Consider the following 22672-nt stretch of genomic DNA (forward strand, 5'->3'; position numbering starts at 1 on the left):
CCACTCACATGTAATGTCTCCAAATGCTTTCTGTCACTTCTTTAATGAAAACTGTTCCTCACGCACGCGCGCGAGAGCAGGTGTAAAACCTTGTATTTCTGGTACAGATGTCTTTTTCGGTTGATTTTGCGTGTCTCGTGACTGAACAGCTGAAGTAGTTAACAAGTTAACTTCACCGATCTTTATCTTAATCTATGAACCGTAAACAACGGTAATATACTGTATTCATTTGCTTGTCAACGCTGTTCAACTGAAAGAGACAAAGGTCCTCTGATCAACAGCTGAATGAGACACTGGAAGCTTAGATTTAAATAAAAACAGCTTCCTGTTTCAGTGTCAAGAGTTTCACAATAAAAGCAGCCTAGAACAAGCTGGAATTAACAATTAACTTCACAATAAAAACAGTGTAGAGTGTAACTGTTGGAACATCAGGAAAAGGAAAACAGCTGATTGATAACGTTTGCACTGTAGTTTATAGAAGTTCAGATCACAGGTCAGTGAGGATGTTGAGCAGCAGAAAGAAGAACTGTGACCTTTGGGTTCTTTAAACCTCTTAATGCATCACGGTCTCTTTGAAACAGCCTCTCTGCAGACTCAGTGGTCTGCGGCTTTGCTCTGCTGTTTGATTTCATTTCTGTTTTCCTCTTTTCCGTTTCTGTTTCTCCTCCTTTTCCCCGTCAGCAGCGTCCTTATCGCCGCCCTTCAGTGCTGCAGCTGCACCGGTTCTGCTGCAGTCTGCAGGTCTGAACGAGTGCACGACGGGACACAAACATTCATTCTACGGGTCGACATCATGCCAGTAACTCGTTCCACGGCGTGCACGAGGAGTCCACGTGACTAGAATCTGCATTGTTATTGTTAAAAACCTTTAAGCTGCAGAACTGAGAGACAGAGAGAGAGAGACAGAGACAGAGAGAGAGAGAGAGAGAGAGAGAGAGAGAGAGACAGAGACAGAGACAGAGAGAGAGAGAGAGAGAGAGAGAGAGAGACAGACAGAGATAGAGAGAGAGAGAGAGAGAGAGAGAGAGAGAGAGAGAGAGAGACAGAGACAGAGACAGAGAGAGAGAGAGAGAGAGAGAGAGAGAGAGAGACAGAGACAGAGACAGAGAGAGAGAGAGAGAGAGAGAGAGAGAGACAGACAGAGATAGAGAGAGAGAGAGAGAGAGAGAGAGAGAGAGAGAGAGAGAGACAGAGACAGAGACAGAGAGAGAGAGAGAGAGAGAGAGAGAGAGACAGACAGAGATAGAGAGAGAGAGAGAGAGAGAGAGAGAGAGAGAGAGAGAGACAGAGACAGAGACAGAGAGAGAGAGAGAGAGAGAGAGAGCTCCCCGGAGGACATTTTCTACCAGCACTGTTTACACTTTACACTTCTTTATATTCAGATTCTCTCTACGTGTTCCTTCACAGGTCGAATCATCTTTTTTGATTTCTACTTAACTTCATGTCATTATTGATACTTCTCTGCTGTTAGAAGCACTTGAATACAAAAGTTTTTTTTAACCAACTCTCTGTTGAGCAGAGTTTATACAGTTCTTGTGGAGAGCACAACAACAATAATTCTGGTAGTAAAAAAAAAGGATCATAAAATGTGTTTAAAGATATAAGATAATGCAGTCAAGCAACATTTTTTTACAAAAGGAAGTGACCATATCTGGACTGAGGAGGAGTGACGTAGAGACGCCGTATACGTCTCTGGTAGAGACCTGTCAATCACCGTGTAGCCCCGCCCTAAAACATCCCCTGCTTTATGGTCTGTTTGACTCTAAATGGACCATAATGTACTAAATGAACATCATGCTGTATTGAAGAAGACTTGAAACTAGAGATTGAGACCATAAACTCATGTTTACAATGTTTACTGAGGTAATAAATCAAGAGAGAAGTAGAGTCATTTTCTCATAGACTTCTATACAACCAGAGGAGTCGCCCCCTGGTGGACACTAGAGAGAATGCAGCTTTAACACATGAAGCTTTGACTTCACTTAAAGAACCGGAGGTTGCCGTCTGTCTCTCTCTCTCTCTCTCTGTTTGTCTCTCCCCCCTCCGCCCTCTCTCCATTCATTCATTCAGAGCTCAGCCTGCAGCTGCAGCACTCTGCACTGTTACTATTTCTGTCAAACTCTGCTTTAATGCACATCACACACACACAGACACACACACCATTAGCAGCAGCATGTGGCTTCTCTCTCTCTCTCTCTCTCTCGCTCGCCCTCAGTCAGCAGGCTGGGTGTGTGTTGGACAGGAGCTCAGAGACGATCAGAGGGAGCTGATAGAGCAGCGATGAGGACGGAGAGGACGAAGACGACGACGACGACGACGAAGACGAGACGCGTTTGACGAGGAATCAGTTTCTGGTTTTCTGGACTCAGAAAGACGAGATCCAGATTGTGGTTTAAAGACGGACGAGTTTCTTCTTCTTCTTCTTTTCTGAAACGCTGCAGATGAAGCAGATCAGTTCCTGTCTTCTTTCTCTGTTTGGAGGCTGAAGCAGTGGAGCAGATGGTGAGACTGTGTGTGTGTGTGTGTAGATACTGAATACACGGTATCATGCATGTGCATTTGAAAGTGAGAGTGTGTGTGTGTGTGTGTGTGCATGTTCACTGTATGGGCTGAAGTAAGTTGTCCAATGTTTTCTGAGCTCTTATAGTTCAAATGAAGGGAAGTCTCAATGCTGCAGAACACTGGACCTGTTTTAATTGCCGATACATTTTTGGTGAAGTTCACAATAAATTGATCGTTTTATGTACAAAATGTTAGAAAGTTATAAGAAAACATCCTTGTTTCCCAGAGCGAGAGGTGACGTCTTCAGACGTTTCATTTTGTCCAAACAACAGTTCAACTTTTAAGATCAACTGATTATCAAAATAGTTTTTAGTTTTCTGTCAATCGACTTATTGTTGTGCAGCACACAACAATATCTTCTAACAAACGACGTGTCCTCACACAGCTGTTCGTATATCTTCCGAAAACGTCCTTTTTTCCTACAGAAGTCCAACACGTTACATGAAAACAGTCTGTTCAAAATAAACTTCTGACTGCAGACGGGAAACAACTCGGCTGTGTTTTTGGCAACAAAACTACTTCGTTAGGTTCATGAAGAGATCGTGATTTGGGTTGAAGTAATTAAGAACGTACCGTTACTTCTGCTTTCACACGGGACACGAACTACGGTCTCCTGGGTGAGAGTCCAGCATTGTTGGACCGACCTAAACGTAGACTTCATCGCTCTTTATACTTCCTTACGTGGACAACATATAAATAGATTTCATGCATTACTTTTCATGGGTAGAGCTACAAACCTGCTATAGTTTGTCTCTTTTCCTGATTAAAAACAGAGAATCAGCTCCAAAGACAAATGCCCTGACCTGAACCCGTCCAACACCTTCGGACGTTGTTTGGACCTAACTGATGCTCTTTGGGCTGAACGGGACCAAATCCCAGCAGTCAAGTTGTGAAACCAGCCGCAGATTATAATAATAATAATAATAACTTTATTTATAAAGTTAAAAACAGAGTTTACAAAGTGCTTTCACAGACAAAGTAGCAAAAGCAAGACAATAATAACAACAACAGAAAGCTCAGTGAGACCATAAAAATAAACTAAGAAATAAATAAAATTAAAAAAATGTAATTAAAAATGCCGTCTGTCCACGTTGAGGTCTGTGCTGCTAATAGAGCGAGAGTCTAAAGCATGTTGTTGTTTACTCTCTGTGGTTCAGCGTGGATGATGCTGCAGTGTGTTTGTGCTCTCGGCCACTTTTGGACCGAACGCTCGGCTGCTTCGTTGTCAGGCTGTTTGGAGGAAAAGTGCTGCCACGGGGGGTGGGGGGCTGTCAGAGGCCATTAAGCAGCTAGCGGAACACCACGTTAAGAGCCCAGAGAACCGGAGCGATGTACTGCGGACGAGGCGGAGAACATCACATCGGCAGGACTTCAATGACATAATCTAAAAAGCTGAGTTTTAAATCAAGATAATCCTTTTTTGTAAAAAAGAAAAGAAAAAAGAAACAGGAACAGAGAAGCTGATGAAGTGAACTTTTGGACCAGAGGGTTGCTGGTTTGAATCCACGGAAAGTTATAAAAATACAGTTATTTATGTGACGGGATGTGAAGAAGCCTGAAGGTCGGATTTAACCGGATCACTGCCGTCGTTGTCAGTTGGTGAAGCAAGTGTCTTAAAACCTGCATTCTCTCTAGTGTCCACCAGGGGGCGACTCCTCTGGTTGTATAGAAGTCTATGAGAAAATGACTCTACTTCTCTCTTGATTTATTACCTCAGTAAACATTGTAAACATGAGTTTATGGTCTCAATCTCTAGTTTCAAGTCTTCTTCAATACAGCATGATGTTCATTTCGTAAATTATTAATTATGGATTTCAGGAGCAGCATCTAGTGGCCATTAGAGGAACTGCAGCTTACAGAGTCTCGAAACTGATATCCGTCAACGTTTTTGGGGAAATCTAAGCGTTGATTTAAGACACACACCATCTCAGTTTTGTACAGTTGATTTTCCAACACCAGACTTATCTGCATGTCTGAATCTGGTATCTAAGCAGTGGTTCACCTGTGTGGGACCAGACCAGTGATGTCTAAACAGAGTTGAATATGTTCCCCAGTGGCCAACATCAGTACTGCAATTAAAAACTAAAAACACGCAGCCCAAATATTTCCCCATAGAGCACCATTAAAAAAAGGAGATGTCTGTGAAACACACGTAACACACAATTTGTAGTAGTTTTTTTTAAATTTAGGTTCTTGTGAATCACAATGTGGGGAAAACACTACTGAGCATGTGCAGTGGAACACACAATGGTGGAAGCCAACCACGAAGCTAAAAAACGTTTAGCTGGCCAATGTACGCAGCTGGACATTTTGTTGAAATAAATGGGCGCCATCTTGGAGTCTGGAATCTAGTTCCCATAATGCATCCTGTCACCAGACCAACATAACAACAATGTGAGAATTGGCACCAATATGGACAAACAAAGAAGAGCACCAGCTGTAGAAACACAAGCTGTTTGGTTTAAAGTAGCTGACAGCGTTTTAGCGTCTGTTAGCGAGCTGACAGCAACTAATGCTTAAAGCACGCAATCAATGAGACCAGAGACTAAAAGATCAGTTCAGAGTTTAAAGAAGCACAGAAATTGATACATATCTGTTAAATGTTACAGAGGCAGACAAACAAATACAATTAATGTTTGTGGTTGCGAGTAGCTCGCAGGTTACGAGGCTATAATCAAGCCAACGCATGAAGAACTGTATATTTAACACATTTTACTCTTTATTTACTATCATTCCTGTGAAACTGCTTTAAATGAAAGTGTCAACAAAAAGGGCAGATGTGTGATGACACGACAGTAAAAACAGAGCGAGCCGTTGTTTCCGACACCATCTGGACCCCCGAACAGAAATCTGTCCCACTCGGGGATTGAAACCACGGTTATAATCTGCTGAGTGGGCGGAGTCTAATCCGGTTGATGGTGCTTTTTGACAAGTTGTCCAACTCCGTAAATATCACAAACTTAAGAAGACGAGGATATTGTTTCTCTTTACATTTCTATAACCGTAGAAGGATCTTCTAAGCTGTCGTACACGAGGATCCTAACATCAGGTGAACAGTGTTTGTTTTGGAGAAGGAAGGCGACTCATTAAAAACCAGCATGTACAAAGATTTTGAAGCTTTTATGAGTCATCTTTCTCTGATTAGATGAAATACTTATCAATAACTATTCAATACGTTGAGTTACCAACAGCACTGAGAAGCCAAAACTTGGTTGTAGCATCAAATACGTACACGAGCAAGTTTCCTTTTTCGGTTACAACCACAGATTTGGGAGGTGTTTGCATCGGCTCCTGCGCGACCTGCGGTTACCCACAACGTGTATGTAATATGAGCAGAACTGTTATATATAAGCCTCGGTCTTTTGTTTTTTATACCTTTAGTGGATAAATCGTGGATGGAATAAAGATTTAGCGCATGGAAGGCGACATCGAATCCACAAAGAGAACCAGTAAAAACAAGCTTCAACAAGGTATCATCCTCTAAATAGCTGGATACTTATGAAAGTATGAGCATTAAAAACTAGGAAGTACTATCAAATATTCTCCGGACTGCTTGGAGGCAAACCCGTATCAAAAAGCATCATCCGCGTCCTAAAATGAAAGAAATACTGTGTGATTGTTGGACTGTGTTCTCCAGATAAACCTGCCGAGTAAAGTTTGAGTTTAGCTGAATGTGACTATTCCTCCACCAACAGCCATCAGCCTCTGAGGAGTCCCTTAAAAGAGAAAGACGCCAGCCACGCCAAGTAGTGCAGAGACGAATGAGACCGAAGAACGAGCAAGAGAGACGGTGAATAGCAGCGAAGCAGCCGGGAGCAACTTCCAGCTCTTGATGAACAGGAGATGACACGCCGACCTCCAACGCTGGCTTTTGTTTCGGTACCTCAGCGTTCAGCTATCTTAGAGTTTGAGTGTGAGGAGGGATTTAAATGTTTTAAAGTATCTTGATTCAAACTTTTCTATCCTTTGGCTCCGTCTGCAGGATTTAAACAAGACAAAAGTCTATTTTCTCCTGTAGATCCTTCATGATTCAATGTCCATCAGTTGTTGCAACCATCGGACAGCAGAGGGTGAGAGGTGATCTTCTCCATAGGACACGAGGATCTGTTCATCCTCTTTTGGGCTTCTGCAGTAGAACAACTCGTCTGACTTACTAAGCCTGCAGATTGTATTACTTTCATTTTCTCTCACAGCCAACACGTCCTCATAGGAAGTGAAGTGAGGTCGTCTGAAGAGTGTTCAGAGAGAACACTCTTCAGAGAGGTTCAATCACTGTTTTAGTGAACGGAGTCAGGTGTCTTCGTAGAGATCATACAGTAGATAACAGCTTCAGTTCTCCGTCATAAAGGTCTGTCTGACAGAGAGGTAAAGAAAACATTCTAAATATAACGTTCACTTAGACTGATATTGATTCTTTTAGGAGTCTAAACTACGTCCACAGCAGAACATTACTTTACTCCATCTACTGTAGTAATACTCTGACTGTGTAGAAGTACCTCAAACTAACAAACCTCACTACTGTCCCTTTAAGGAGAACAACAGTTCCGAAACGACCCAGATGTTGAACTCGTATGAACATTTCATGACGCACATGTTCTCAGTAATCGAGTCTCAACAACTTGTCAAACAACTTCCCGTCAGGAGGCAGATTTTAAAAAGGACGCATTAATATTTTACGCCAAAACCATACAGGTCAAACTGAGAAGAAGGTTCAAGCTTGTATTCGTCAACGATGTCTGTTGGTCTGAGATTGATGCAATCTGTAGTTCTGATCCATGAAACACTCAGCCATCCACCCGACCTCCTCCATCAGGGGCTTGTGGTTGTATAACAAAGTCTCGCTGCCTCCTCGTTGGTGGCTTCATGTGAGGAAACAAACAAACAACTAGTGGAGCAACGGATCCTTAAACTCTCGCATCGGATCAGCACAAAAGAAAAAAAGGAGCAAATAGAACTTTTAGATCTGTGATCATGATTCTTTTTGCTGTTGATACTAATTGTTGATCATTGATGATCATTATTAACAGATTCAGATCTCTTTGTTGTTGACTGTTTTTTGCCATCGTCCCAAAAATCATTTCAACGCTCTGAAGTCAGTAAACCATCAAAAACCCTAATTATTGTACTTTTACGTTGTTATAGTAATTAAACACTACATTTATATTAGTGTGTTTTTCTTCATAAAAATCCAGTACTCATGTTCACTGAGCAGAGCCTGAAGGCATCATAATGTAACTGAAGTGAACCTCCGTTGGTTAGCCGTTAGCGGTGCTGCTAATGTTACTAGCTCTCCTCTGATTGGTTGTTTACGATGAAACATGATCAGAGATCAGAGACTAGAAACATGTTTTACTGAATATTGGAGGAGAACCATCAACAGTTGAAACTTTATTTACACTGTGATGGTTAACGATACACTGTCATTAATCTGAGGTTCACATGCGGGCTGAACCGTGAGGGGGATCAGTACGGATCAGGTCCGTTAAACCACTACAACCAATGTTGTTGTTTTTTTCTGCTGAGAGAAGTCATCATAAAGCCTGAGCATCAGTATATACAGAGCATTATCTTCTTGTAGAGGATTTGCTCGTGATTATCTTCTGAAAACTGAGGCTCTGACTTTGTAATTCTTGGTCTCCTGATGATGTGAAGTGACGTCAAACATTCCTCTGGGGAGCCTCTCCACATGTCCCATTATGTCCTCCCATTATCTCCCATTATAACCTGCATTGTGATTCCTCCCGGTTTCAGTAATGTCAGTCAGGGGCCTGAAGGCACCTTTTCCCGCTTTTGCGCCGAGTGACTGGCGTCTTTGTGCCGACTTAACAAAAGAAGGACCTGCAACAAAAGAAGGACCTTGAGGCGGCGTTTTTCTCCGGCTCCTTTGTAGCAGACAGACAACGGACGGTACTTTTTCCTTTTTACCTCTGCAGCTTCATCGCACATCTGAGTGGCCCCAAAACTGCTCACAGAGATGAAGCCGAAGGGATTTACAAAAAACGCGTGAATCATCAAAAACCCAAAACATTTTACTTGGAGGTATGAGGGGGAAACAATGCTGACGCTGTACTGAATCTGCACTAACGAGTGGGCGTTAAGAAGAAGGAAGTTGGCGTTGACTTTTTCTCCGGTGTTGGTGGAAACAGAGGATTATTTCACTCCACCGTGAAGCTCGTGTGTTCTCTCTCTGAGACAGAAAGACAAAGAATGACGGGGATTGAGGACAAGCCGGCCTGTGATGCCAATATACTGTAGCTAAGCTGTTGATGTTTTTATTTTAAATCAGCGACAAACGAAAAGTACTCCGCTTTAATCTGGCGTATCGAGTTGCACTCTTGGTGGTTGGCTGAGAGGTTTGAGAAACAGGCTGGTGAGAAAGAGAAGCGTCGGTTTGAATCCCCCCGGGGAGCAGATGGAAAGCGAGTTTGAACGAGTAAATCTTTTATTCACCACTGACGAGATGAATGAAAGTAAAGAGAGCAGAGTGAATCTCCACGAGGCTCATGGAGGATTATCCTTCATGGTAAATTGGTGAAGCTCGGAGGACTCGTGTCAGCCGTCCTGTTCATTTTGCTCGTTTCTCACAGACGATGGAAGATGATGGAAGTCTTCAAATCTTTGATGAACATGAAATTAAAGTGTATTCAAATAAAAAGTAAAAAAAATACAAAGCCTGAACTTAGAAAGGGACTTTGGATGTAACAAAACACTCAGATTCGAAAAAGTGAAGTCAAAGCTTCATGTGTTAAAGCTGCATTGTCTCTAGTGTCCACCAGGGGGCGACTCCTCTGGTTGTATAGAAGTCTATGAGAAAATGACTCTACTTCTCTCTTGATTTATTACCTCAGTAAACATTGTAAACATGAGTTTATGGTCTCAATCTCTAGTTTCAAGTCTTCTTCAATACAGCATGATGTTCATTTAGTACATTATGGTCCATTTAGAGTCAAACAGACCATAAAGCAGGGGATGCTTTAGGGCGGGGCTACACGGTGATTGACAGGTCTCTACCACAGTGTTAACCCTTTCACAGTGTATTTTTAGTTCATGAAAGTAACATTTTGACTCATAAAAATGTTCAGCATTGAGTTGTAAACAGCTCCTTCTTCTCGGGTCCAATCGGCCAAATTGCCGAAACTCCCAGTTAAAAGTTCTTTTGAGGAGTTTTATGTTCATCAGAATCGGACAGAGTTCGTCTGCTGGTGTTTAGATTGTGAGGCCCCTTGAGGTGAATTTGTTACAGGCTCCTTTAACATGAACATGTCTTGATTAACAGGTTTATTTTCTAACTATAAGATGTCCCGCTAAAAACCCAAATATAACAAGAGATGGTTGTAAAATAAATGTATAACATCATCAAATCATCCAGAAGACTTTCTTGTTTCAATGTAGGAAATCCTTAAAAGAAGAGAGTTAAAACATCTCCTCTACTGTTTTTCTCCAGGACGTTCTCCACAGCTGGACGTTGGTGTGAACCAGCAGAGAGCGAGGACATCTGGCTGAGAGCCTGAAGCCACAGTCGAGTCAATGGGACAGACATGAAGAACCTGGACCAGCATGGGCGAAGTCACCAGGAGAGTCTGGGTGAGTCCGGGTAGACGCTGCATTGTAGTCTGAGACTAGGAGCGATCTTCAGTTCTTGGTGTTGCAGTGTTGTTGTGACACAAGTCGGTTGTGTTTGTTCCTCCAGTGTGTGCAGTCCTGTCCAGTCTGGTGTTGGCTCTACTGGGACTGCTGGGCTCGGTCCATGGCTGTCCCGGTGTCTGCACCTGCTACGGCAACACCACTGACTGCTCCGCCGTCGGCCTCCCGTCTCTGACGCCCATCCTGGCCCTGCTGGACCAGGACTCTCTGATCCTCCGCCTGCCCCAGAACAACCTCTCCTCACTGAGCACCAATGAGCTGTCCAACCTCAGCAGCCTGGAGCTCCTGGATCTGTCCCAGAACCACTTCTCCGCCCTGCAGCCCAGAGCTTTCTCCAGCCTGGGCGGCCTGCGCTGGCTCAATCTCTCCGCTAACTACCTCGGCGTGCGCCCGGTGACCTCCGACCCCATCAACAGCACAGCGGCGCTCCAGAGCGCGAATGGGATTCAAGGGACCGTCGGGCTGAGCAAGGACGTTTTCAGGGGTCTGTGGCGGCTGCGAGGCCTCGACTTGTCCTCAAACGGCCTCCTGTGGCTGCCCAAAGGCCTGCTGGATGGGCTTCAGAGACTCGCCTGGTTGTCCGTGGCCAGCAACCGGCTGGCGGCCCTGGACAGAGTCACCTTTGAGCCCCTGGTGGGGCTCCAGGAGCTCCAGCTGGCGGGAAACCCCTGGGAGTGCGACTGCAAGCTGAGAGACTTCAAGCACTGGATGGAGTGGTTGATTTACAGGGGTGAGGGCTTATCCAGATCTCAAATACTCTGAAGTTGATCATGTCGGCGGTCGTCTTTAAAACCGCACCGGAGCGAATCCCTTTTTGTATTTTGAGTCTGTAATTCAAAAAGCTGTCTAATCGAAGCAATGAATCTCTGCTCTGCAGGAGAGATGCGTGCTGAGCAAAGACATCTAAGAATATAACGACCTCTCCCTCCCTGTTTCCTTTCTTCCTCCTCTCCATCTTCCCCCCCCCCCCTCCTCCTCTCTCCGGTCTGTTTTTTTTTTGTGACAGATGGGCAGGTGGACGCGATGCGGTGCAGTCTCCCGGGGGATCTGAAGGGCAGAGACATCCGCAGCGTGCCGGCGGAGATGTTCAACTACTGCCTGCAGAGTCCGACCAAAGAGGGCGCGCCGGGTTACGCCACCCGGCATCCGTGCCCGCCGGGCCGCATCAGCAGCAACGACGACTGCGTCCGCCAGCGCTACCGGCCCACCAGTGTGCGCCGAGCGCACGGCACGCAAATAGTCGCCGCCGTGATTTGCGGCACCGTGTGCGTCATGATGGTGGTGGCGGCGACCTACGGCTGCGTGTACGCCTCGCTGATGGCGCGCTACCAGAGGGAGATGAAGACGCGCGGTCAGCCTCTGATGGCCGAGTCCGGAGCCGACACGGACCTGGAGGACGGGCAGATGTCGTCGCCGACGTCACCGGAGGAGTCGCCGCCCAAAGAGGGCGTCGTGCACGGGTATCGGATCAGCAGCTTCTGATCTTTCCTGCTTTAGATCCTCAGCTCTCGTCATCGGATGGGACGACGTCTGGAGAAAGAAACCCTGCGGCTCTGTGGTCGAGCTGAAAACCTCTCTGGGCCGATGGACCGGACTAAATCTAAAAAAAGGAACTGGAATGCTGCAGCACTTCTTCTAATGTATGGATGCTCTGTGCATTCCTATTCCCCGCGCTGCATCCCTCAGCCAGTTCGGCTACCTTGACTTCCCATCGTCTGTGTTTGTCGTTTCTTCCTTTAGGAATGTGAAAGTACCTTTTTTTGTTCGAGATGTCCGTCGTCGTATCCGAGCCCAACAAGCTCAAATGTGAATCTGTGAAAGGTGACATTTTCTCCCGTTGTTTGCTGCACACTTCCTCTTTTCCTCTCGATCAGTTGTGTGTATCTTATGTTATCTCTGTAACACGTTGAGAAATAGTTCTGTAGCCCTGTTCAAGTCCCTCTAAACACCACGTTAAAGCCTGTTAGAGTCCTGCTGCTGGCAGGGAAATGCTGCTTTTTTCAGCTTCATCACTGAGGTGAACTGCATCCAAACAACACTTAGAGCTGTACCGCCCCCTAGAGGACGAGCTTTGAGCTGCAGCGGCTTCTGATTCCAGCACAAACAAACAGTTTATTCCCAACATAGAGTGTGTATGAGGCTGTCAGCCCGTATATACTGTACCTTCTGTGTTTTTATTTATTTTGTCCGTATTCTCTGTGATAAGCACATGAACTATTGTCTCAAATTCAACTCAAGGACTGTTAATGATGCTGAAGATAATAAACTCTATATTTATCTAAACTGGATTTCTTCCTTTTTTAAAAACACATTTATCAAACCAGTCACAGGATGAAACAATCATGGAATTGTTCTGAGACAAACAACACAAGTCAGGTCTAGAAATCCTCTCTGGCCGGTCAAGCCAAGGAATACTGATGAACTTCAGACTAAAGAAAGCCTGACATTTCTCCGACATTTAAAGCCTCGTTTTTAATCAATTCTTCAGCCGTCACAGAAAGATCTCTGTGTCAGCACCGTTATGATGAATGAGAACTATTGACTCCTGAATCTGTGGGTCCATCAGCTGTTCAATAAAAGAAAGAGGTTCTACCGACAGGCTTTAAAACATACACAATGTGAGCTGGTCCCACATCGTAGACAACAACAGATCTCAATCAAACGCACTGAAGGTCAGTCTAAATGTTCTACTGTTAGTCAGATAGTCCCGCTTTCCTTGTAAACTGCTAATCTCGTTAAAGGGATTTAAACTTGATTGTTTCTTGTCCAACACAGATTCTCACCGTTTAAGCTGAACTCAGGCTTCTGCAGATTCACACAGTTTAAGAAAATGTTCAAAACACAAATATCGAGTGGAATTTAATCTCTGTTTCAAAGTCAAACTGTTAAAGCATAAAATATGACGGAAAACCAGGTGGGATGACGTGGCCTGGAATTATTAGTATTATTATTATTGGTAGTAGTAGTAGTAGTAGGATTATTATTATTAGTAGTAGTCGTAGTATTTCACACTAAACAACTAAACAACTCATTCTCACTCACATTTAGAGGAAACTGTATTTCCTCCCGAGTTAGTTTTAAACACGTCGGTAACGTTGTAAATTAAAACTAAACAAAATAAAAATGCAAAAAAAACGACTTGATTATGTTTAGTAAAAACACAATAGTTGAGTTAAAGTAAGTACGTTACCTACTGTAGTGAAGTTAAATGTTAAATAAGTCAAAGACACAAACAGAGGTCTGCTGGGTGAAAGTCACGAGTTTGTTTGACTCGTCAATCCACCCGAACTTCCTTCCTGCCTGAACTTCCACACACTTCGATTACAAAGGTTTTATAAAAACAGAAACACACATCAACAGCAAACATAATCCGGAGGAAATAGGTTTCCTCAATAAGTAAGTGACAAAGTAGATTTGTTGTTGGGGAACGTAGTTTTTTCACTGATTCCCAGAAGTTTACACCAATAATTCCTGAGATTATGAATAAATAAATGAATACGATCACAACCCAGATAAACGGCGGAATGAAATTGTTGCTAAAGTTCCTTTAAGTTTTATCTGAATTCAACACTTGTCCACGAGGACGTGATGATCCCAACGATCCCATTGTTAGTTCAGAGGTGAAGGTCGTCTTCAGACATTTTATAACCAACATCACGGTCTACAGCAGGAACACAAACTCATTTAAATACGATAAACCTTCTGTGTCTGAGGAAACTTAAGACTCTGAACGGTCTGTGGTCTTCAATGTTTCGCCCAACAGTTGATATAAAAATGGGCAATATCAAGGAAACAAATGATTAAATCTATGAGCAATGTAGTATATTTATGTGATGTCGTCGCTTTTCCGCCTCATTTTTATTTGTTGATTTTACTAAATTATTTTATTTCACTAAATTATTTTATTTATTTCATTTATTTTATTTATTTTGTTTATATATTCCTCAGTTTATTTTTAACATATCGACGGTCTCACTGAGCTTTCTGTTATTGATATTATGTATTTGATATTACTTTGTAAACTCTGTTTTTAAAAGGTACTATATAAATAAATGAATAATTATTCATAATTATAATAATTATTATTATTATTATTCACACAGAAAGACGTCCCACAGATAAATAAACAACATTTAAAACATTCACATTAGTGTGACTCACCTCCGGCCATCGCCGTCTTCCCCTCAGAGGACACAGTTACTGCCGTCGTCCCGATCACGTACTTCACTCCTGTGGAGAGAACGATGTCGGCTGTTAACAGACATTTTCTAACGATAACCATAATAATCTTTATGTTTCTGAGTGAAGGGACCTTTGTCGTTGACGGGGTAGTAGTAGAAGCTGCCGGGAGTGTTTTCCACGGCCAGGCGGTACCACAGAGGGAAGTGATCCACGGTGAACAGGTTGTCTTTATCAGCCGGCGTCAGGAACCTTCTGTCGAGGGGAAGGTCAGACGTTTTATTTTGAAAATCTATAAGAATTAATTTAGCCACCACTGGAAACTTGTAGTTTTAATCCCTAGATTGTAGAATTATTATTATTATTATTATTATTGTGTCATCCATAAATAATAATAATGTCCAGATCATCATAAGACCCCGTTATTTAGGAAAAAGAGCAACGTGAAACACAAGTAATACTAAACTAATACATCATCCTGACACATCTTTCCCCCAAAGCTTTAGAAACAAAGGCCGACAAATTATAAGCATTAAAATGAAATATTTCATGAAACAGGGCTCCACAGTAAGGGTTAGCTGGTTATATATAAGTATACATATATATAACCAGCTAACCAGCCAAAAATCAGCTCAGAATGAGTGAAAGTTGGTTGTCTTTGTTCAACAAGCAGCTTTTTGTCTTCTGCTTCTTCTTCTTCAGTTCTAGTGAAACAGATCTGAAGTCGTCCTCTCTCTGAAACAAACACAGTGACGTGTGGGTGCTGAAGGTTCAGGTCTTACTTTGCCACTCTGGTCTCCACTCCAGCGTATCTCATGATCCTCATGAGACCGGCTCGAGTCCCGAGGAAGACCGTCTCCACGCCCGGCTCCACCCTGCACACACACACACAGCGGCAGATTTCCTTCAAACAATCACCAAATCCACACCGTTCATCACAACTAGAAGCTGTACAAACTGTCATAATCGTCAGATTTTATTATTCCGACGGTCCTCAAACACATCACCTGCGATGAACACTTTAGTCAGAAAAACACAACCAAAACGAAACGTGTGTATTTTCGTGTGAGCTGGCCCTTTAAGGCTCCAGGTGTGACATGTACGAGGTCTCACCTGTCGTTGAGCATCAGGGCGTTCCAGTAGGCCTCCATTGGAGCCGTCACCACGGCGTCAAACAGCGTCTGCTGCAGCAGCACCTCGTCGCCTAGAAAACGGAGAAGTCCGGTCAAAGAGGTGACTTTTAGAAGAAGACGTCTCTGGTAGAGACCTGTCAATCACCGTGTAGCCCCGCCCTAAAGCATCCCCTGCTTTATGGTCTGTTTGACTCTAAATGGACCATAATGTACTAAATGAACATCATGCTGTATTGAAGAAGACTTGAAACTAGAGATTGAGACCATAAACTCATGTTTACAATGTTTACTGAGGTAATAAATCAAGAGAGAAGTAGAGTCATTTTCTCATAGACTTCTATACAACCAGAGGAGTCGCCCCCTGGTGGACACTAGAGAGAATGCAGCTTTAAAACCGGAGGTTGCTGCCTGCCTTCAAAATAAAAGTCTCTCTCTAGAGTGTTTAGTTTTGTCCGTCCTGGGCTACTGTAGAAACATGGCGGACTCTCTGTACAGAAGTTAAGATGATTAAGATGACATTTATTTTTAAAGAGTTATTTAAATGTAGAAATCATTCAGCATGTTCACTGTGTTCTCAGTCTTAACTTAACGTCTTTACTTTGCTCGTTAAGTTCTTTCGTCAACAGTTAAACTAACGTCAAAGGACTCCTTCGGTTAAAGACCAAGAAAAGGAGAAAACCTTTAATACTTAATTGGATATTTTAACGGATTTTAAGGAAAATCTTAACTTTGTGCAGCCGGAACTTTCTTCCTTTTCCCAAAACTTTTCTTTAAATCAAAGATATGATTAGTATGAATATAAATGGAGCTAAAACAATGCATGATGGGATAAACTTTGTTGTTTGAGTGTAGAAACATACACTCCAGGTCGGGCTCCTTGCCCAGCAGGTAGCGGATGGCGGCCTGAAGCTGAGAGTATTTCCGGTGGCTCGGGTCGATGTCGGTCTCGCAGTACGTCCTGAAGGAGAAGAGGTTTTAGTAAACCAGGACCTGGATAGTTAACGTCATATCAGTTCATTTAAACACAAAGTATATGTGAAAACATGTGGAGAAATGATAGATTTGTTCTCCTCTTCTTTCATTCCATTACTTCCACTCAGCTTGTAATTTACAGCACGATTAAACTCGTTCGTCTGTGTGTTCAGCACATGTGAATTAAATGAAGCATCCGCTCATGGGTCAGACGTACCACTCGGTGGCGATGCTGAGGTCGGGGGAGGTGAGGTCGTGTAAACCTGCAGAAGAAGAAACAAATCACATGAAAACAAACTCACTTACTTCCTGTCGCTGCGGTTTAAGAAGGAAATGTTGAATATGGAATCATAGGAATAACATAAAAGAAACGTATAAAAATAAATAAATGACACGTTATAAAATAAATACAGAAAATAATAGAGTAACTTATATATAAAAAATGAATCAATATATAATTCTTAAAATATAAAAATAATTATATACAGATATAAATGAACAAATAAATGTGACAATAAATGCTTATAATTATTCTTCTACATGTTGTAATTCGTCTTTGTATTCTTAATTTTTTTATTTCTCTTTCTATTACCAAATACATGTTCTATTCTTACTCATGTATTATTATTCATGACTCCATAGTGAACAGTAAATGTGTATGAGACTGTATTTTTATTCTCATGAATAAAGTTCAGCAGCCATCAAACAGCTGTTGATTTAAAAAGGTCTGTGTAGCAATGCATTGTGGGAACTCCTACCTTCCTCCACAGACACGTTTCCAATAAACATGAGGCGTCCGTGACCTTTAGTCAGCACCATGCCGAAGCTGCAGAGACGCGAAGAAGAGACGAAGAAGGAGAGACGGAGAGACACGAAGAAGACACTTTTATTAGAATCAGGTGTGACGTGCTGCCCTCTGGTGGTCAGATCACACAGATACAACTGAATGTATCTCAAGTGAGAAGAAAAACAGTTCAGTGTCCGGATTCATCAGGTTGATTTTTGAGTTACAATAAATATCTCACACAGCAACAACAACAGACTATTTCATTAGAATGAGTGTGTAAGTGAATGAATGGAGTCTGGTGTGTTAGAAGAGATCAGAGCGAACAGCTTCAGGTCTGACAGCAACGTAAAGAGGTGAAAACATCCTAAATAAAATGTAAAGTTAAACTGATAGTGATTCTTTTACATTTATCACAGAACATATTTACAGCCCAGTTTATTATTCCTCCTGTTTTTCTCATATTTAATACATCTATAAACACTCAGAAGCCGGCCTTAAAGTTACCAAAGGTTGAGGTCCCGTAATAACGAACTCTCTAACAGGAACTTGAACTAACCAGCAGAAGGTCATGACCTCTGAAGCAGACGTTACCTGAAAGGAGTCTCGTCGATGTTGGTGAAGAAGTAGTCGTTGACGAGGAACAGAGGTCGTTTCTAATGAAGGAGAACGAAATAATGTAAGAACATAAATAATATAAAATATATATATATATCTCATTAATATACTCATGGTGAAGTCAGGATGCTAACGTTAGCCTCTGTTAGCTCCTCCTCCTCCTCCTCCTAAAGCAGCAACATTGCTGAAGCATTACTAACGCCCGCTGAGACGAAGAGAAACTACACGAATGTCCTGATCCCGTCACATATATAGTCTACTTTATGCAGTATTTGTATACCACTAAGTACATTCACTCAAGTACTGAATCTGAGGTACTTGTACCATACATGTTATACTACTTTATACACGTACTCCTCTACATCTTAGAGGAACATGTTGTACTTGTTAACAGCACTAAATGTATCTGATGCCTTTAGTTAATCTGATTACACATAAAACAATACAAATAGTGAGTTTAGTCTGAATGCTGATATTCTGACTACATTTCACACTTTAATCACTTTAATGAGGGTTAGTAAGCTGTGTTTCCACTCTTCATCTCATTAAATAAAGCTCTGTTTCTATTGGTTCTAACGTGTCTATCCGTGGGTTTGATATCGGGATCGTGTGGTTGCTTCCTCACCTTCTTGTCCACGGAGGCTCTGATGCTCTGCCGGATGTTTCCGGTCTCTCCTCTCACCATCGAGGTTCTGAGCTGAAGAGCAGACGAGACGACAACAGCTTCAAATAAGAAGTCAGAACCGGTTCTTCCTCTGACTCCGGGTCCAGATCTCAAACTGACTTTTCTTTATTTAACAGAAATACGCTCAAAGTTTGTGTTTATTTACGCTTCAGCTCTATTCTTACAACAACACGTGCGTTAACTGGACGTTACTTTACTATAAGTTATTACATGTTTGAGTGTTGTATCATGTTAAAGGGACACTACAGGGGAATGGGCTGAGAACTAAATGTTATAACAAATGCAGATGAGTCATTCTCTTATTAAATATGTGGTCATTTTCATACATTTCCAGAACAGAAATGTGAACGTTTGATAAAAGCAGGTTGTTGACATATGAGAGTCAAAGGTTTCTACATTTTAGATATCACTCTGTATCACTACATGAATCAGAGAATACTGTCAACAATACAAAATGAAACAAATCTTTTTATTGATACATTTTGTCTAAATGAGTCTGTGAATGATGTGCGTCCATTAAAGAGACGTTTAGTTACATTACAGACATAAAGAGACTCTACAGGTGAATACATGAACTCACAGATATCACCATGAAACTTCACCACTTCATCACTCACATTAAGAAGACTCTACAGGTGAATAGAGTCACAACATGACCTCATAGATATCACCATGAAACTTCACCACTTCATCACTCACATTAAGAAGACTCTACAGGTGAATAGAGTCACAACATGACCTCATAGATATCGCCATGAAACTTCACCACTTCATCACTCACATTAAGAAGACTACAGGTGAATAGGGTCACAACATGAACTCATAGATATCGCCATGAAACTTCACCATTTCATCACTCACATTAAGAAGACTCTACAGGTGAATAGGGTCACAACATGAACTCATAGATATCGCCATGAAACTTCACCATTTCATCACTCACATTAAGAAGACTACAGGTGAATAGAGTCACAACATGAACTCATAGATATCGCCATGAAACTTCACCACTTCATCACTCACATTAAGAAGACTCTACAGGTGAATAGGGTCACAACATGAACTCATAGATATCGCCATGAAACTTCACCATTTCATCACTCACATTAAGAAGACTACAGGTGAATAGAGTCACAACATGAACTCATAGATATCGCCATGAAACTTCACCACTTCATCACTCACATTAAGAAGACTCTACAGGTGAATAGGGTCACAACATGAACTCATAGATATCGCCATGAAACTTCACCACTTCATCACTCACATTAAGAAGACTCTACAGGTGAATAGGGTCACAACATGAACTCATAGATATCGCCATGAAACTTCACCACTTCATCACTCACATTAAGAAGACTACAGGTGAATAGGGTCACAACATGAACTCATAGATATCGCCATGAAACTTCACCATTTCATCACTCACATTAAGAAGACTCTACAGGTGAATAGAGTCACAACATGAACTCACAGATATCGCCATGAAACTTCACCACTTCATCACTCACATTAAGAAGACTCTACAGGTGAATAGAGTCACAACATGACCTCATAGATATCGCCATGAAACTTCACCACTTCATCACTCACATTAAGAAGACTACAGGTGAATAGGGTCACAACATGAACTCATAGATATCGCCATGAAACTTCACCACTTCATCACTCACATTAAGAAGACTACAGGTGAATAGAGTCACAACATGAACTCATAGATATCGCCATGAAACTTCACCACTTCATCACTCACATTAAGAAGACTACAGGTGAATAGGGTCACAACATGAACTCATAGATATCGCCATGAAACTTCACCACTTCATCACTCACATTAAGAAGACTACAGGTGAATAGGGTCACAACATGAACTCATAGATATCGCCATGAAACTTCACCACTTCATCACTCACATTAAGAAGACTACAGGTGAATAGAGTCACAACATGAACTCACAGATATCGCCATGAAACTTCACCACTTCATCACTCACATTAAGAAGACTACAGGTGAATAGGGTCAACACATGAACTCATAGATATCACCATGAAACTTCACCACTTCATCACTCACATTAAGAAGACTCTACAGGTGAATAGAGTCACAACATGACCTCATAGATATCACCATGACACTTCACCACTTCATCACTCACATTAAGAAGACTCTACAGGTGAATAGAGTCACAACATGACCTCATAGATATCACCATGACACTTCACCACTTCATCACTCACACTAAGAAGACTCTACAGGTGAACACATGAACTCACAGATATCACCATGACACTTCACCACGTCATTACTCACATCAAGAGGAGTATTTATTACAAGCTTATGTTATGTTATGTTTAAATATGCAAATGAGGCATTATGTAACGGTAACTTTTAGTAGAAATCTACGTAAAGAACGTAAACAGACAAAGTAGTAAAATAAATGTTTTATTTCCTCTGGTCTGAAAGAAGACGAGTTATGGAAGATAAACAGACATGAAAAAAATGTTTTAACTGTTATTAAATATTAAACTTGTATCATATTATCTATATTTTCTTCGTATCTGCTCTGATTTTATTGTTTGTGATGTTTTTCTCCTTTATCGTTGTTCATTTATTGAATCTGTATCAGAGACACTGACATCAAAGGAAAGCTGCTCAGAGACTATAAACTGTGACGAGTTACCTCCTCCTCTGTGTCCTCCCACTCCACCTCAGACAGATCCACACTGTTGTAGTTTGGCTTCGGCTTCAGCTTCTTTCCATCTTTATACTGTCGGACAGAAGACACCCTGTCACTGTGAGTGTGTGTGAGTGTGTGTGTGTGTGTGTGTGTGTGTGAGAGTGTGTGCGAGAGTGTGTGTGTGTGCGGTGAAATAAACAGGACATCTCTTTATTTGAACAGAAGTCTAGTGAATGTGTTTAGCTCACCAGTGGTCGGAGGTCCGGGTGGGCCAGGATGTATCCGTTGTTGGTGATGAGGAAGGTGTAGCCGTGAGCTCCCAGCTGTGTGGGAAGAGGAGACAAACGGAAGGCTTTTATTGTGAAAAGAACAACTCATTTCCTGTTTGGTCCACGTCCACTGAGCTCACCATGTATCTGGGCGCCAGTTTCATCACCTCCATCAGAGGGATGTCGGTGCCGACCACACCCAGCAGGATCCCGTGGGACAGCTGGGGAATAATTATAATAATATTACCGCTTTATTAAACAGAGTTATAGACATCTGATCATTTCATCTATTGTGTTTAATATTAACAGGTGAATCAGTCTCTGAAAGCACATGGTTCCTACAGAATGTTAAAAATAAAACGTTCAATAAAAAATGTAATATTTGTTGAAAGAAAAAGTTAAATTAAAATCTAATATTTGTTGAGATCTTTGGACCAAAGAAAGACAACATGGTCAGAAGTAACTGCTCCCATCTTTAAAGACAAACGACCACCTTCAGGTACGTTGTGACTTATTGTACATAATCGTTATACATTAATGGTATTTGACATCATGACGCTGACCGTTTCCGTCTTCTTGCTGAAGACCGGCATGGCCACCGAGGTCATGAGCAGCAGACTCTGAGCTTTGGTGTTGAAGAGCTGAGACAAACACACAAACAACACACACAGGTTATCTCTGTGACTCATCAGATGTGTAGAATACGGTGCAGCTCTGATGATGAACTCCAGGGGGCGATGTAGGACTAAAAACACTGCAATCACTACTACGGTCTAAAGCAGCGGTTCTCAACATGAGGGCCAGGACCCTCCAGGAGGGTCGTTAAAGTCACTTAAAGGGAGTCGTTCATATGCGTTTATATGTAATTTATGAAATATTTATGTGTAAAATGTGTGATTTTATCATCAGAGAATATAAAGACAATAAAACCTTCAGATGTTTTCTACTTTTGTACGCTAAGAAACTGAACTGATGTTTGGAAACTCATTTGTAAACTACGTTAGAGTTTTTACATGAACACAATGACATGAATATTTGAATATATTGAAATATTATTGTAACTATTATTATAATTTTGTAGTATAATTGGTGTTGTCCGTGTTTGTGTCTTAAAACTTCTAACCCTTTAAAAGTATTTTCACTTCATTG

The 22672-nt window shown here is 41.9% G+C and overlaps 2 protein-coding genes across 2 annotated transcripts in view; one reads left to right on the plus strand and one right to left on the minus strand.

Moving 5' to 3' along the window:
• The window catches only part of LOC142947947 (voltage-dependent calcium channel subunit alpha-2/delta-4-like), a 62369-nt gene that overhangs the window by 19168 nt on the left and 20529 nt on the right, over nucleotides 1–22672 (minus strand). Inside the window, exons 15-27 of the mRNA XM_076089815.1 lie at nucleotides 22087–22164; nucleotides 21664–21744; nucleotides 21503–21577; nucleotides 21258–21344; nucleotides 18518–18589; nucleotides 17869–17930; nucleotides 17249–17316; nucleotides 16708–16753; nucleotides 16379–16476; nucleotides 15499–15589; nucleotides 15168–15260; nucleotides 14519–14640; nucleotides 14368–14436 (exon numbers count right to left, since the gene is read on the minus strand). Of these exons, the coding sequence (XP_075945930.1) occupies nucleotides 14368–14436; nucleotides 14519–14640; nucleotides 15168–15260; nucleotides 15499–15589; nucleotides 16379–16476; nucleotides 16708–16753; nucleotides 17249–17316; nucleotides 17869–17930; nucleotides 18518–18589; nucleotides 21258–21344; nucleotides 21503–21577; nucleotides 21664–21744; nucleotides 22087–22164 (1042 nt within the window). The remainder of the gene's footprint in view (nucleotides 1–14367; nucleotides 14437–14518; nucleotides 14641–15167; nucleotides 15261–15498; nucleotides 15590–16378; nucleotides 16477–16707; nucleotides 16754–17248; nucleotides 17317–17868; nucleotides 17931–18517; nucleotides 18590–21257; nucleotides 21345–21502; nucleotides 21578–21663; nucleotides 21745–22086; nucleotides 22165–22672) is intronic.
• Nucleotides 10101–11688, plus strand: LOC142947846 (uncharacterized). The gene is made up of 3 exons (XM_076089716.1): nucleotides 10101–10146; nucleotides 10253–10936; nucleotides 11213–11688. The coding sequence occupies exons 1-3, from the start codon at nucleotides 10101–10103 to the stop codon at nucleotides 11686–11688; spliced, it is 1206 nt and encodes a 401-aa protein (XP_075945831.1).

This window comes from Anarhichas minor, unplaced genomic scaffold, assembly GCF_050575085.1.
Source record: "Anarhichas minor isolate MPS153535 unplaced genomic scaffold, ASM5057508v1 ptg000011l, whole genome shotgun sequence".
NCBI lineage: Eukaryota > Metazoa > Chordata > Actinopteri > Perciformes > Anarhichadidae > Anarhichas > Anarhichas minor.